Source organism: Macaca thibetana, chromosome 11 (genome assembly GCF_024542745.1).
Source record: "Macaca thibetana thibetana isolate TM-01 chromosome 11, ASM2454274v1, whole genome shotgun sequence".
Classification (NCBI taxonomy): domain Eukaryota; kingdom Metazoa; phylum Chordata; class Mammalia; order Primates; family Cercopithecidae; genus Macaca; species Macaca thibetana.
Genome location: NC_065588.1, coordinates 44981792 through 44997287, shown reverse-complemented (window position 1 = coordinate 44997287; position 15496 = coordinate 44981792). Strand labels below are relative to the sequence as shown.

The window sequence follows — 15496 nt, the reverse complement described above, 5'->3', positions numbered from 1 at the left end:
CACAAAAATTGCACATGGTAAAAGAATGGGAGAAAACAGATTTATAGTCTTCATGGTGTGAGAACACTGGTTTCTGTGGGTACTACAGAAGTTTCCAACTCACCTGAAATGGATGGTAGGTTAGTGTATCCTATACCCTATGTTTCTGCTTAAATTGAGCAGCTTTATTTTATTGTTTTTTTTGAGACAGTCTTGCTCTGTCACCCAGGCTGGAGTGCAGCGGCGCAGTCTCGGCTCACTGCAACCTCTGCCTCCTGGGTTTAAGCAATTCTCCTGCCTCAGCCTGCTGAGTAGCTAGGACTACAGGTGCGTGCCACGACGCCTGGCTAATTTTTGTATTTTTAGTAGAGATGGGGTTTCACCATGTTGGCCAGGCTGGTAATTTTTTGTATTTTATTGGAGACGGGGTTTCACCATATTAGCCAGGATGGTTTCTTGACCTCGTGATCCTCCCGCCTCGGCCTCCCAAAGTGTTGGGATTACAGGCCTGAGCCACTGTGCCCGGCCTGAGCAACTTTTAAGTAGATTTTTAAATTACATAAATTCTTTAATGTGAAGATGTTGTGATTCTCATTTTTGGTGATTAGCACACCAAAAAATGAGAAAGGATTGCAAATTCTTAGATTTATTTAAAAGCGTAGAACTAAGCTTCTCGTGAAGCTAGATGAATAGAAACGTAGAGCGTCTATAAACTGGATTAGGTATAGAGGGGTACAAACCTCCTGGATATTTTTAACTCTTAGGAAAGAGGAGTTTAGCACCAGACTCTTGAAAAGCAGTGGCATGAAAGTTAGTTTGATATATTGTTTGAGCCTTTGTAATGCCTTAGGCCCTGAATCAAGACCAATGGTTTGCTGTAGCTGTTGGTTTCAAACAGGAGCTAAGAGTGATGTTTTCCTTGTGGTCTGTTGGCTATTCAGTATTCCAGTGCGAAGTGCCAATTCAGTTGGAAGAAACATAGTCTAGAATGTAATGTCATTTTTTTTTTTAACAAAGCAAAACTGTGTTAGCCTTAAGAACCAGGGAGTTGGCTGGACGTGGTGGCTCATGCCTGTAATCCCAGCACTTTGGGAGGCTGAGGCGGGTGGATCACTGGATCAGGAGATTGAAGGCCATCCTGGCTAACATGGTGAAACCCCGTCTCTACTAAAAATACAAAAAATTAGCTGGGCGGCCGGGCGCGGTGGCTCAAGCCTGTAATCCCAGCACTTTGGGAGGCCGAGACGGGCGGATCACGAGGTCAGGAGATCGAGACCATCCTGGCTAACACAATGAAACCCCGTCTCTACTAAAAATACAAAAAAAAATTAGCAGGGCGAGGTGGCGGGCGCCTGTAGTCCCAGCTACTCAGGAGGCTGAGGCAGGAGAATGGCGTAAACCCGGGAGGCGGAGCTTGCAGTGAGCCGAGATAGCGCCACTGCACTCCAGCCTGGGCGACAGAGCGAGACTCCGTCTCAAAAAAAAAAAAAAAAATTAGCTGGGCATGGTGGCACATGCCAGTAGCCCCAGCTACTCGAGAGGGCTGAGGCAGGAGAATCGCTTGAACCCAGGAGGCAGAGGTTGCAGTGAGCCGAGATCACGTTGCTGCACTCCAGCCTGGGTGACAGAGCGAGACTCTGTCTCAACAAACAAAAAAACAAGAAAAAAAAAACAGGTTGTTGCTCTGTGGGGATAGGGACTTAACCAAAATAATATTTCCTAGCCATTCAGAGGAACTGTGAGTTTTCTGTCATCCTTCCTTTCTTCCTACCTTCTCCCTTTCCCCTGTTGGGGCTTGTTTGCTTGTTTCGTGGCTGTTAGGATGTTAATCAGGCAATCTTGTATTGTCCAGCAGTATTTAATTTTAATATAGCATTGTTCATATTTAAATTAATCACTGGTGAACTTGCATGTTGATTACAGGTAGCCTCAGAGAGAATATGCTTTTTTAAAAAATATTTTTTTAATTGTAGTAAAACATACATAACAAAATTTTACTCTTTTAACCTATGTATGTATGTGTGTATGTAGGTGGGTAACTAGAGATGGGGTCTTGCTGTATCACCCAGGCTGGTCTTGAATTCCTGGCCTCGAGTGATCCTCCCACTTCGGCTTCCCAAAGTGTTGGGATCACAGGCATGAGCCACTGTACCTGGCCATTTTTAAGTGTACAAGTCAGTGGTGGTACGAACATTTACCATGTTATACAGCTATCAATGTTTTCTGTTTCAGAACTTTTTCATCAATCCAAACAGAAACTTTGTATTTTTTAAACAGTAACTCTCTCCTTTCCCTTTCCCCTGTTCCCTACTATTCTCCGTTCCTACTTCGTGTTTCTATGAATTTTCCTGGACATTTTTTTTCTTTCCGAGACAGGGTCTGACTCTGCCACCCAGGTTGGAGTGCAGAGGCTCAATCTCGGCTCACTGCAGCCACTGTGTTCCGGGCTCAAGGGATCTTCCCACCTCAGCAGCCTCTGGAGTAGCTGGGACTACAGGTGTGTGCTGCTGCGCCTGGCTGATTTTTGCAGTTTTTGTAGAGACAGGATTTCACCATGTTGCCCAGGCTGGTCTTGAACTCCTGGGCTCAAGCGATCTGCCTACCTCGGCCTCCCAAAGTGCTGGGATTACAGGTGTGGTGGCCAGAATTGTGTTTTTTAATCCACTATATTGGTCTATGTTTTACACTTGGCAGCAAAAGCTCTCAGTGCTCTTGGATCTTGTTTCATTTGTTGGACGTTCTGGTAAAATTTTTTTTTGATCAAAGGTAGGCTAGGGTTGAGGGATACAGCAGAGTATTGCTTTAAAGTTTGCTGAAAAACATACCACCTTTATTATTGTTTCCCTTGGTATTGCTGATGGGCTTTTCTCTCTTGTTTTCTAGGACTTGGATGTTGTGGGTGATGGTATGCAGTGTCCTCCTTCACCTTTGCTTTTTGATCCTTCACTAACCCTTGAAGATCATTTAGTCAAAGAAATTGCTGAAGACCCAGTGGATATTTTGGCAAGTGAAGAACAATCCCACCTGTTTGCCGCATGTAGAGACCTGGCCAGGCAGAGGGTTCCCTGCTGGATAGCATGTACTCCTGGAGGGGAGTGGGGTGTCATCACTAGTATAAAGATGCTCCACATGTCTCTCGCTCATTGAATACCATATAAGCAAAGCACTTTTAAAAATGCCCTACTTTGCTCCTGTATACCCTTGGTGCTGTAGTTCTCCAGATAGACTCTTAGAACACCTAATGGCCCCGATCCTCATATCCCAGAGTAGGACATAAATTTATTTAAATAAAAGCTTGAGATAAGGAATCTAGGTAAACTGTACCTTCTGAGGGAGAGTTCAGCACTGAAATTGTTCTCATTATAGAATGACCAGTAAAGTAGTGTGATTTGAGTTCTGTCTGTGAGCCTTGGGTAGAATTCCAGTGGCCCTGACTGAAAACCAGCAGTTGTACTGTAGCTGTTGGTTTCAAGCAGAGGCCTAAAGGACTGTCTTCCTATGGTCTGTTGGCTGTTCTGGGACCTCAGCAGGGAATGGCTGTTTCATTTGGAAGAAACAACCTACAGCTCTCCAACCCATTGGAAGAGGCTCAGGAGTAGGCTCTTCCAAGGGACAGGGATAGCTAATATAGGGAGGAGCATCTGTCCAGAATTAATTAATTTCTGTTGTATTTTTCTTATTGCTAGTATAAATGGCCACTGATAAGTCAGATTCATACTTCAGACCACAGTGAATGAATTTCTAACTGAAGTGCCTTTATTTCTTTTAACAGGGCCAGATGCAGATGGCTGGAGATGGGTGCAGATCCCAGGGATCTCGAAATTCTGAGAAAGCCTCTGCACCATTGTCTCAGAGTGGATTGGCTACTGCAAATGGGAAGCCAGAACCCACTTCTATTAGTTGATAGTTTGGCGAACCATTTTACTTTGGTGGATTTAAATTTCTCATTCTTCAAAGAAATATTTCTGATCATCTCTCGCAAAACACAGGCAACCCAGACTATCTTGTTTTTCTTCTGGATTGAGTATTATAGTCAAAAGTAAAGCCAAATTTTGAGGACATGGACCAATACTTCTTAAAAGTTGTGGGTTTCTTCCCACTCAGGGCAAGGGAGAGAGAGAATCCCTATCAAAGCTTCTGGGATTATTTGGTACTATACCTAAAAGGAAAGTGACATCTTTGTGATGGGATTTCCAAAGTCATGGATAGAAATCCACTTAAGTAGCTAGGTGGGAGCTGTCTTTGTGAGTAGTGTCTTTTAGATACTGATGGCCCTAATATCTGGTTATCTCTATCTAAAGACCTGCAGTTTAACTTTTCTTCACCTCTACTTAATTGGGCAATCTTTAACCTGTTTCCGTGGTGAACTCTGGCTTTTATCCTCTGTTAAAACAGCCCACAGGACTGGGTCCTCCTTATCCATCTTGCTTTTAACCTATGTAAATTTCTGTGGTTGCTATCTTATGTAAAATATAGTACAAATTTATTGTATATAGTTTCTATTAAATGTTAAAGAAAATGTTATGAAAATATCAAACAGTCACCTGAATTGAATGCATGTTTTGTTTGAGAATATAGTCTCTCTTCCGCGGTTTTAGGGACCTGTCTCTGATGGGAAAGGGAAGTTGGGGCAGATAATACTTCCATCCCAGGAAAAAATAAATCTTCAGTAGCTCATTTTGGTTTTGCTTTTAAGGAAGAAGTAAATGAAAAGGGGCAGGACTTATTAAAGCCAATCAGTTCCAAATATCTTCTTTCTACCCTTCCACTCTGTGTCCCCTACTCCCACTCCCATTTCTCACGATTAATGCCAGTGTCATCTCTGCTAGGTGTGGTGGCTTACACCTGTAATCCCAGCACTTTGGGAGGCTGAGATAGGTGGATCACTTGAGCTCAGTACTTCCAGACCAGTCTGGGCAACATGGTGAGACCCTGTGTCTATATTTTCAAATTTTAAATAATTATTTAAAAAAACAATAATGCTCGGCTGGGCGCGGTGGCTCACGCCTGTAATCCCAGCGCTTTGGGAGGCCGAGGCGGGCGGATCACAAGGTCAGGAGATCGAGACCACGGGGAAACCCCGTCTCTACTAAAAATACAAAAAATTAGCCGGTGAGACCCTGTGTCTATATTTTGGCAACCCGGGATTTTGAAATAACTTATTTCAAAAAAAAAAAAAAAAAACAATAATGCTCATGCCATCTCAAAATTCTCTAATGGTAGGAATATACTTAAAACATAAGAGAAATTGGGCCTGATGCTGGATCACTAAGATAGTAAGGTATTGTCAAGATTGTTTTGACACTGAATCTTAGAGCAGGGTTAAAATAGAAGTTCAGTTGGGGTTGAGGTACCTACACTAGAAATTGTCTATTTCTGTACTGCATTATGACAAAGAGGGCAAAAAATTACTTTCTCTAAGAACTGAAATGGGCACAGAATGGCTTACAGTTACACCATCATCTTAACTTTAATCATTTACATTCAGAGAATGGTCAGAAGTAACTCATAAAAGGTCCATCAGATGAACCCCTAGGGAGATTGCCTTTACTAGGTCTTCCAGTGATACTGTTTTTAAGTTTGTAGTTCCCACTGCTTTTTTGATTCCCTAGTTTAGTATTTTTTTTTTTTTTTTTGAGACAGAGTCTGGCTCTGTCGCCTAGGCGGGAGTGCAGTGGCTCAATCTTGGCTCACTGCAACCTCCATCTCCTACATTCAAATGATCCTCCTGCCTCAGCCTCCTGAGTAGCTGGGATTACAGGCATGCGCCACCGTGCCTGGTTAAATTTTGTATTTTTAGTAGAGATGGGGTTTTGCTATGTTGGCTGGGCTGGTCTCGAACTCCTCACCTCAGGTGATCTGCCTGCCTCAGCCTCCCAAAGTGCTAGAATTATAGGTGTGAGCCACCATGCCCAGCCTAGTGTAGTGCATTTTATACTTTATCCACAAAGACAAACATTTTATTTATGTGTTTGTTTATATTTGAGATGGGATCTCACTATGTCACCTGGCCTGGAGAACAGTGTCATGGTTATAGTTCATTACGGTCTTGAACTGGGCTCAAGCCATTCCCCTGCCTCTCAGCCTCTTAAATCTGGGACTTGTGTGCCATCATGCCTAGCTAAGACAAACGTTACTTACACGGCTATGAGCTTGAACATGACTGCTCAGATATCCTCCTCCTGGTTAAAAAAATGTAATTTACAGACCACTAGCATATATATCACCCAGCATGATTGCTAAAAAGTAAATTAATAGGCCCATCAACACTTTCTGGGGAATGAGGGCCGGGGAATCTACTCTTAGAACCTCAGAAATTCTGATAGCTACGCATGCTTGCAGACTCAGCTGTGGTAAGTTTTGGGAAGGCTATGTTTGGCTACCATTCTCCAAGGTTCTGGCTCTCATTAGGTGCAGAGAAAACAGGAAGATGGGGTAGGAGGGGCCTCAGGCTGCAACATATTACTGAGAAAGTTTTGGCCTTGGTAATGGAGTCTCTAAACAAAGGTCTGTTAGAAGAAATGGCTTAATACCCTTGCTGTGCTCAGTCACTAGCAGCAACCTGAGGGAAGTGTGATATCTTGGTCAATCCAAAGGTGAGGATACTGGAGGCTCTCAGTTAACTGCACTCTTGAAATCTGGGCGGCATACCTCCATGGCTACAGCTTTTTGTCAGACAGATCCACTTCTCCCGTGCATGTTCATGATTCCTGGGGGCCTTTTAAAGGAGAAACTTAGGGGTACAAATTAGAACCCTCATAGCTACAGTTTGTCTTGGGGCTGCAACTGGTAATCTCCCCTCTCTACTATACATTCTAAATTCCCTCAGTTATTATGATGGTAGGTCTTGGTTTGCCTGGTGGTATGAACCTACCTTCTTTCCTGGAAAGTCTTGAGCCTTTGGTAATCATACCCTTCTCAGGCCAGGGTTGCTGCATGTGTTAATTTAGTTACAGTTGTGTGAGGGAGTACCAACTGTATAGGCAGAATAATCATCCCAAAGATGTCCACATCCTAATCCCTGGGATCTGTGAATATGCTATTGTAAAATGGCAAAAAGAACTTTAGATGTGGTCAAGGTTAAGGGTTTTGAGATGGAGAATAGCCTGGATTATCTGGGTGGGCCCAATATAATCATGAATCTTTAAAAGCAGAGAACCTTTCCCAGCTGTGATGAGAAGCTATAGTGTGAGAAGGTTTCAATGACCTGTTTGTTCTGGATGTGTGCAAAGACTGGGGAGAGGTCTCTAGTTGTTAAGGATGACCCCTCTACCAAAACTGACAGCCAGCAAGGAACTGTCTTAGAAAACCTGCCTGCTTCACTCCTTTATGCTTCATGTGTGACTCCTGGTTTAGGCCCTCATCCTTTCTCTTGAGAAAGGCAGTCGTCTCCTAGTTGGTCTCTCAGCCTCAAGTCTTATAATCTTTCAATCCATACTGCAGCCAGAATGATCTTAAAAACTTTATCCTGTCTCTTTTTTTTTTTTTTTGAGATGGAGTCTTGCTCTGTTGCCCAGGCTGGAGTGCAGTGGCCGGATCTCAGCTCACTGCAAGCCCCGCCTCCCGGGTTCACGCCATTCTCCTGCCTCAGCCTCCCGAGTAGCTGGGACTACAGGCGCCCGCCACCTCGCCCGGCTAGTTTTTTGTATTTTTTAGTAGAGATGGGGTTTCACCGTGTTAGCCAGGATGGTCTCGATCTTCTGACCTCGTGATCCACCCGTCTCGGCCTCCCAAAGTGCTGGGATTACAGGCTTGAGCCACCGCGCCCGGCCTATCCTGTCTCTTCACTGCTTATGGCAACCCCCTAGCCTTCAGTTACACCTCATTGTTGTCAGGAAAAAAAACAACCAGCTGCTTTAACATAGCATTTAAGACTTCATAATCTGATCTTATTTATCTATAGACAGTCATCTTGAAATGTTCTTTCTCTTACAGGCTATTCTCCAGCCATTCTTGGATTTATTTGAAAAGGAAACATTGAAATGTAGCCAAGTACATGGGATTTGAATTCAGAAGGACCTGGATTGAATCCTGGTTTTGCCACTTTGAGAACTTTGTGACTTTAAGATAATCACTATCTCTCTGAACTTCAGTTTTCTCGACTGTGTAAATAGGGTGACACTGACCTAGAAGTGTTGTGAGATAAAGTGGAAAACACAGAATTAGAAGCTCTCAGAAACATGTAAACCCTCAGAAAATGGTAACTTATTATTTTAAAAGTGTAAGTTCTCTTCAGCTCAGGCATCACTTCATCCAAGTTTTTCAATGATTAGTTAATGCTGACATTGAATAAATACAAGCAAAATAGCAAATCCAGCCATGTCTATAGGTTCATTCATTTGTAAGGGAAAAGTACAAATCTGTATTCAAGATAGTAACTCAGTCTTCATGTTTACAGTTAAATATTTAATCTGACTTACAAGTAGCAGTGCTTATACTGCTTGTATTATTTTGCCTTGCTCCCCTCTCAGCGAAGTTGTAAGATTCATCCTGTTTGTCTACATCAAGATGTTTTCATTTATTTTCATTACTATATATAGAAATTTCCTACTTTTTTTTTTTTTTTTTAATTGAGACAGAGTCTCGCTGTGTCGCCAGGCTGGAGTGCAATGGTGCAATCTTGGCTCACTGCAACGTCCGCCTCCTGGGTTCAAGTGATTCCCCTGCCTCAGCCTCCCGAGTAGCTGGGATTTACTACACTATTATTATTCTACTATGGATAGAATTTTACTACATGACTCCATCACTATTCACTGTAATGTTGAGAGATAATTGTTTCCAGTTTTGGATATTTCAAAAATTAGTCATTAATATTTTTGTATATTAAGGGCCGGGCACAGTGGCTTACACCTATAATCCCAGTGCTTTGAGAAGCTGAGGTGGGAAGATTGCTTGAGTCCAGGAGTTCCAGATTAGCTCAGGCAACATAGTGAGACCCTGTCTCTATAAAAATAAGAAATAAGCTGGACATGGTGGTGTGTGCCTGTAGTCCCAGCTACTTAGGAGATGAGGGGATCTCTTGAGCCCAGGAGTTTGAGGTTACAATGAGCTGTGATCTTACACTCCAGCTTGGGTGATAGCAACACCCTGTCTCTTAAAAAAAAACCGAACATGTATATAGCTGTTGCACATGTGCCTACATATCTCTGTGGTATGCCCAGCAGTGTAATTTGGGTCATAGAGTAGACGTATTTATGGCTTTACTAGATAATGTAAAGCTAGTTCTCCATAGTGGTTTAACCAATTTATTTTATTTTTTGAGGTGGGGAATCTTGCTTCTAGGCTGACCTGGAACTCCTGGGCGCAAGTGATCCTTCTGCCTCAACCTCCCAAGAAGCTGGGAATACAGCTTCTTGTGTGCCTTGATGCCCAGTTGGAGTTTGTTTTTGTGTATAAGGGAGGTAGCGATTCAATTCTTTTTTTTCCATGTGACTGTCATGTGGGTTTTCTCTGCTCCCATGCCGTGCCAGTTTTGTCAAATGGTCTGATTTTGGGCTCTGTTGGGTTCCATTGGTCTGTTTTTGTATCTCTGTTAACATTACACTGTTAGAATTACTTTTGTTTTATAATAAGTAATGATTTCTGTCTGGTATAGCAGATTATCCTACGTGGTTCTTTTAGAGGAATGTTGTGCTGGTTTTTACACTGTTTGCTGGGGCTAGAACTCTGCAAATCACATTTCTCCTTTGCCAGCTGGCTGGCCTGTAGGGACTACTAAAGGCAGGTTCTAGGGCTAGAAGAGACATTTTCCTTTTTCTTTTTTTTCTCTTCAAGATGGGTCCCACTTTGTTGCCCAGGCTGGAGTGCAGTGGTGTCATCTCGGCATCACTACAACCTCTGCCTCCCAGGTTCAAGCAACTGTCCTGCCTCAGCCTCCCGAGTAGCTGGGATTACGGTGTCTGCCATCACACCAGCTAATTTTTGTCATTTTAGTAGAGAATGGGTTTCACCATGTTGGCTAGGCTGGTCTTGAATTCCTGGCCTCAAGTGATCCACCCGCCTTGACCTCCCAAAGTGCTGGGATTACAGGCGTGAGCCACTGCACCTGGCCTGGGACACTTTTCTTCTCTTTGCTTTCTGTCTCTGTCAACATTCTCTCAGTAACAACTCCTCATTCTGACAATATCACTTGGTTCCAGTTTGCAGTTTTTTTCTGCACTCCCATAACCACCCTCATTGTGCCTCTTCAGATGTACAGTACTGGCCAACCAGCATTCCCTTCTCAGGTCAGAGTCCCACATGTGTGGGGTCTCTCCTTCCAGCTCCTCTTCTGAGATCCTGAGGTACCTTTAGCAGCGGAGCAGCAACCGTTTCTCAAAATTTGAGTCTCAGGTCTGCAGGGCCCTTTCTTTCAAACTTTTCCTTTTGTTTCCCCTGCCCTAGGGTGGTAGCTGCTTCCTTTAGTTAATCTGTGATACTGCAGTGTTCCTTTTGTAATTTTTCAGATCTCTAATACAGTATAGCAATTCTTTATATTAAATAAACATTTTATATAGCTGTGTTTCAACACATTAGCGATTAAAGAAGAAAAATAATAGATGCAGGGTTTTAAAAATAATATTTAATAACCATATGTGATTTTTTTTTTAACTTAGAGAAGCTAGGAGTAGAAAAGGTTTGTTAGCTTGATAGTATTTACAAAAAATACTCCAGCAAGTTTTTTTGACATTCTCTTCGAAATTAGGATTAAGAGAAGTTTGCCCACTATTACATTTCTATTTAGTATTGTTCTGGAGGTCCAAGCCAGAATCTTCTGTCTCCCTCTGAGATTCCGATTAAATCTGTGCTAAAAATCTTCTCACTCTATACCTCTTGCATTGAAAGTTTTCATCAAAAAGATAAAAAATTGCCTTCTTGGATGGTTTCTTCTGACATCAACTCATGGCCATCCATTTTCTTCCTGTATGTATAATTTTGAAGCAAATCTCAGATGTATCATTTAATCTGTAAATATTTTGTTATGTATCTTTAAAAGATACACAAATATCATACTTTTAAAAATTAGCAATAGTTCTTTAATATCAAGTATTGAGTCAGTTTTCCAATTTCTAGTTGTCATATTTTTGTGTGTATATATGTAAGTATGTATGTAGGTTGATGATTTAAGTTATAATTCAAATGAAGTTCACACAGTATGGTGACTTGATGATAATGTCTTATAAGTTTCTTTTAATCTATAGGTTACTCTCTTTCTCCTAATTTTGTTTTGGAGAAAATGGGTGGTTGTTCCTGTGTAGTTTTCATAGTCTGGATTTAGCAGATTGCATCTCCGTACTGTAGTTTAACATGTTATTCTGTTGGTGTTTCCTGCAAGTTGGCAGTTGGGTCGAGAGGTGTGGTCTTCATAGGTGGTGGTGTCTTGTATCAGGAGGCATGTAATGTCTGGTTGTCTCTTTTTTTGCTGGTAGCAACCTTTTGATGCTCATTGCTGAGATCTATTGATTAATTAGGTGTTGTAAAATGGTGATATTGTGAATTTCTTTCTTTTTCATCTATTATTTGGAAAACTGAAGAAGTTTCTCTTTATCTATTATTTGGACACCCAGTGGTATAGTTTGCATAGGAAAAGCAGGATAAATACTTGTCTTACTCTGTTCAGGCTGCTGTAACAAAATGATATAAACTAGGTGGTTTACAAACAGCAGAAGTTTATTTCTCACAGTTCTTAAGACTGGGAAATCCAAGATCAAGGCGTTAGCAGATTTGGTGTCTGGCAAGGGGGTCTACTTTCTTAAGGCAGCATCTTCTTTTTTTTTTTTTTGTAACAGTGTCTTGCACCGTTGCCCAGGCTGGAGTGTAGTGGTACGATCTCTGCTCACTGCAACCTCCGCCTCCTGGGTTCAACGATTCTCCTGCCTCAGCGTCCCAAGTAGCTGGGATTACAGGCACCCGCCACCATGTCTGGCTAATTTTTAGTAGAGACGGGGTTTCACTATGTTGACCAGGCCAGTCTTGAACTCCTGACCTCATGATCCACCTGCCTCAGCCTTCCACAGTGCTGGGATTATAGGCTTGAGCCACCGAGCCTCGCCAGCAGCATCTTCTTACTCTGTCCTCACATGGTGGAAGAGGCTAGTTAGCTAGCTCTCTGGGGTCTCTATAATGGCAACTAATCCCATTCATGAGGGCAAAGCCTTCATGACTAATCACCTCAAACGCCCCACCTCTTAGTACTGTCGCCTTGTGGGTTAGGATTTCAACATAAGAATTTTGGGTGCTTGCTTTGGCAGCACATGTACTGAAATTGGAATGATAAAGAGAACATTAGCAAACAAATTAATTTTTAAAAAGATTAAGGAATTTCTGGGGTCACAAACATTCAAACCATAATAATACTTAACTCTTTTTCTTTATTTACTATTTTTCAAAATAATGAATTGGGTCATTAGCAACCTTCAAAAGTAATCAGAGTTTTTTTTTTTTTTTTTTTTTTTTTTGAGACGGAGTCTCGCTCTGCCGCCCAGGCTGGAGTGCAGTGGCCGGATCTCAGCTCACTGCAAGCTCTGCCTCCCGGGTTCACGCCATTCTCCTGCCTCAGCCTCCCGAGTAGTTGGGACTACAGGCGCCTGCCACCGCGCCCGGCTAATCAGAGTTTTAAAAATTATAATGAAAGGCCAGGCGCGATGGCTCACGCCTGTAATCCCAGCACTTTGGGAGGCTGAGGTGGGCAGATTACCTGAGGTTAGGAGTTCGAGACCAGCCTGGCCAATATGGTGAAACCCCATCTCTACTAAAAATACAAAAATTAGCTGGGCATGGTGGTGTATGCCTGTAATCCTAGCTACTTGGGAGTCTGAAGCAGGAGAATCGCTTGAACCTGGGAAGCGGAGGTTGCAGTGAACTGAGATCATGCCATTACACTCCAACCTGGGTGTCGCAGCAAGACTTAGCTGCAGCAAGACTTAGTCTCAAAAAAAAAAAAATTATAATGAGGAACTTAGGGATTTAAGCATATTTGATTTTTAGTCTCTTACAGTTAAAAAATCCTGGCTGGGCATGGTGGCTCACGCCTATAATCCTAGCACTTCGGGAGGCTGAGGCGGGTGGATCACCTGAGGTCAGGAGTTTGAGACTAGCCTGGCCAACGTGGTGAAACCCCGTCTCTACTAAAAATACAAAAATTAGCTGGATGTGCTGGCACGCGCCTGTAGTCCCAGTTACTTGGGAAGCTGAGGCAGGAGAATCGCTTGAACCCAGGAGGCGGAAGTTACAGTGAGCCGAGATTGCACCATTGCACTCCAGCCTGGGTGACAAGAGCGAAACTCCATCTCAAAACAAAAAACCAAAAAACCAAAAAACTTACGGGTACCTACGTTGTCCTATTTTTGCCCAAGGAGATGTTCTTCAGTTGGCTTCTGAGTCCTTTTGATGTGGCCTCAGTAGGCTTTGCTATTTATATGTCAATATGTTTTAGGCTTGTTCATTTCCTACTCCAAAGCCAGAATCACCCATTTCTACAAGGAGTTGTGGTTTCCTTTTTTTTTTTTTTTTTTTTTTGATTTGAGATGGAGTCTCGCTTTCTTCTCCTGCCTCAGCCTCCCGAGTAGCTGGGAGTGCGGTGGTGTGCTCTTGGCTCACTGCAAGCTCTGCCTCCTGGGTTCATGCCATTCTCCTGCCTCAGCCTCCCAAGTTGCTGCGACTACAGGCGCCCGCCACCCCACCTGGCAAATTTTTTGTATTTTTAGTAGAGACTGAGTTTCACTGTGTTAGCCAGGATAGTCTCAATCTCCTGACCTTGTGATCCACCTGCCTCAGCCTCCCAAAGGGCTGGAATTACAGGCGTGAGCCACCATGCCCAGCCAAGAGCTCTGGTTTCTTTTTAATAGGAAATGATGGTTTACAATCTCAGTGCTAGGGATGTCCATTGCAGATATAATCGTCATTGTTTCTACACTTTTTCAGTGAACAGAGATAGATATAATGCCTCATAATTTCATAATGACACTTCACATTCAGAAGTAGGGACCTTAACATAACCTCTTCTGTCTTATATCTTTACATCATTTTTTTCATGCTGACCATCTCCATTCTCAAGAACAGTAGGATGATGGAATTAAAATATAACCTCAGTACTCATTTGTTTTAAAGAATAACTTCTATCCCTTGTGTTTATAGTCTGTTCTCTCCCTTACCTTGTAGGTAGCCATTTATATAAATTTTATGATTTATTCTTCTATTTACAAAAATATAAGCCTATAGATTTTCATTATCTCAAACATTTTACCTAGTAACAGTTTGTACTCCTTTGTTTTAGAATGCTCATCCCCTTACCTTTCACTTGTTGATAGGTCATCTCTATGATATTCTTTTGATTTGTTGATGACAGGCATGGAGGGAATTCCCACATGCGAACTTGTGGAGCAAAATGTCTTAGGATGCCCAGGTGACAAGAAACAGGTAGGGAAGTGACTTTGGCAAGAGTCTCTGAATGAGGTATAAGGTTGCAGTGTCAGGCTTCTTCCCTTATTACCCTTGAATGTCATGGTAATAGCAAAAGGGTGGAAATGATGTAATGGGAATGTTGTTTTATGCAACCAGTGTCTTAAAAAATGGATCCTTTGGGGCCAGGTGTGGTGGCTCACACTTGTAATCCCAGCACTTTGGAATGCCAAGGCAGGCAGATCACTTGAGGTCAAGAGTTCGAGACCAGCCTGGCTAACATGGTGAAACCTTGTCTCTACTAATAATACAAAAATTAGCTGGGTGTGGTGGTGTGCACCTGTAATCTCAGCTACTTGGGAGGCTTAGGCATGATAATTGCTTAAACCTGGGAGTCAGAGGTTGCAGTGAGCCAAGCTCATGCCACTGCAATCCAGCCTGGGTGACAGAGCCAGACTCCATCTCAAAAAAAAAAAAAAAAAAAAAAAAAAAAAAGGGCGGCAGTAGGGGGCACTTTGGACCGTGTCCTATTTTTCATGGTGTCCAGCAGCTATTATACACCAATATACTATCCTGAGATTTTGTGAGCCAGAATTGTCTGACTCTTAGCTGCATTACTCTAGGAAACCAAAAGGTTATGCTAGGGCTATCAAAAATACACAAACTGGCTGTGGATTTTTGGGTGTGGAGGCTCACACCTATAATCACAGCACTGTGGGAGGCCAGAGTATCACTTGAGGCCAGGAGTTCAGAACCAGGTTGGGCATCATAGAGAGACCCCCATCTCTTAAAACAAAAAAAAAGAAAAAAAAATTATCCTGGTATGGTGGTGTGCACCTGTAGTGCTAGCTACTCAAGAGGCCGAGGTGGGAGGATTGCCTGAGCCCAGAAGTTTTGAGGTTGCAGTGAGCCATGCATGATCATGCCACTATACTCCAGCCTGGGCCACAGAGCGAGGCCCTGCCTCTTAAAAAAGAAAAAAACACACAAACCAAAACAAAATGTTAATATCAATAAATGTTTCAGTCAAATCTTGGCCTAGGGCTGTTTTATATTTTTAAAGTAACTTTGCATGTGTTTTTTACAAGTCTTAGTGTGGAGTAACTCATTTTGCTTTTCCACATGCTACCTAAAGCAT

At 42.6% G+C, this 15496-nt stretch overlaps 1 protein-coding gene and 2 non-coding genes across 5 annotated transcripts in view; all 3 read left to right on the top strand.

Moving 5' to 3' along the window:
- The window catches only part of KANSL2 (KAT8 regulatory NSL complex subunit 2), a 29328-nt gene extending 24806 nt beyond the window's left edge, over positions 1 to 4522 (top strand). For 2 of the 3 annotated variants that reach the window (XM_050746901.1, XM_050746898.1), the window contains 2 exons: positions 2863 to 2982; positions 3752 to 4522. In XM_050746901.1, the coding sequence (XP_050602858.1) occupies positions 2863 to 2982; positions 3752 to 3883 (252 nt within the window). In that variant the 3' untranslated portion in view covers positions 3884 to 4522. Of the gene's footprint in view, positions 1 to 2862; positions 2983 to 3751 lie in introns of those variants that run through there. The other variant, XM_050746900.1, reaches the window with a different exon arrangement.
- LOC126931900 (small nucleolar RNA SNORA2/SNORA34 family) lies at positions 827 to 961 on the top strand. Its single transcript, XR_007718008.1, has one exon. It is a non-coding gene; the product is annotated as a small nucleolar RNA SNORA2/SNORA34 family (small nucleolar RNA).
- Positions 3404 to 3540, top strand: LOC126931901 (small nucleolar RNA SNORA2/SNORA34 family). The gene has a single exon (XR_007718009.1). It is a non-coding gene; the product is annotated as a small nucleolar RNA SNORA2/SNORA34 family (small nucleolar RNA).
- Positions 4523 to 15496: the final 10974 nt, after the last annotated feature.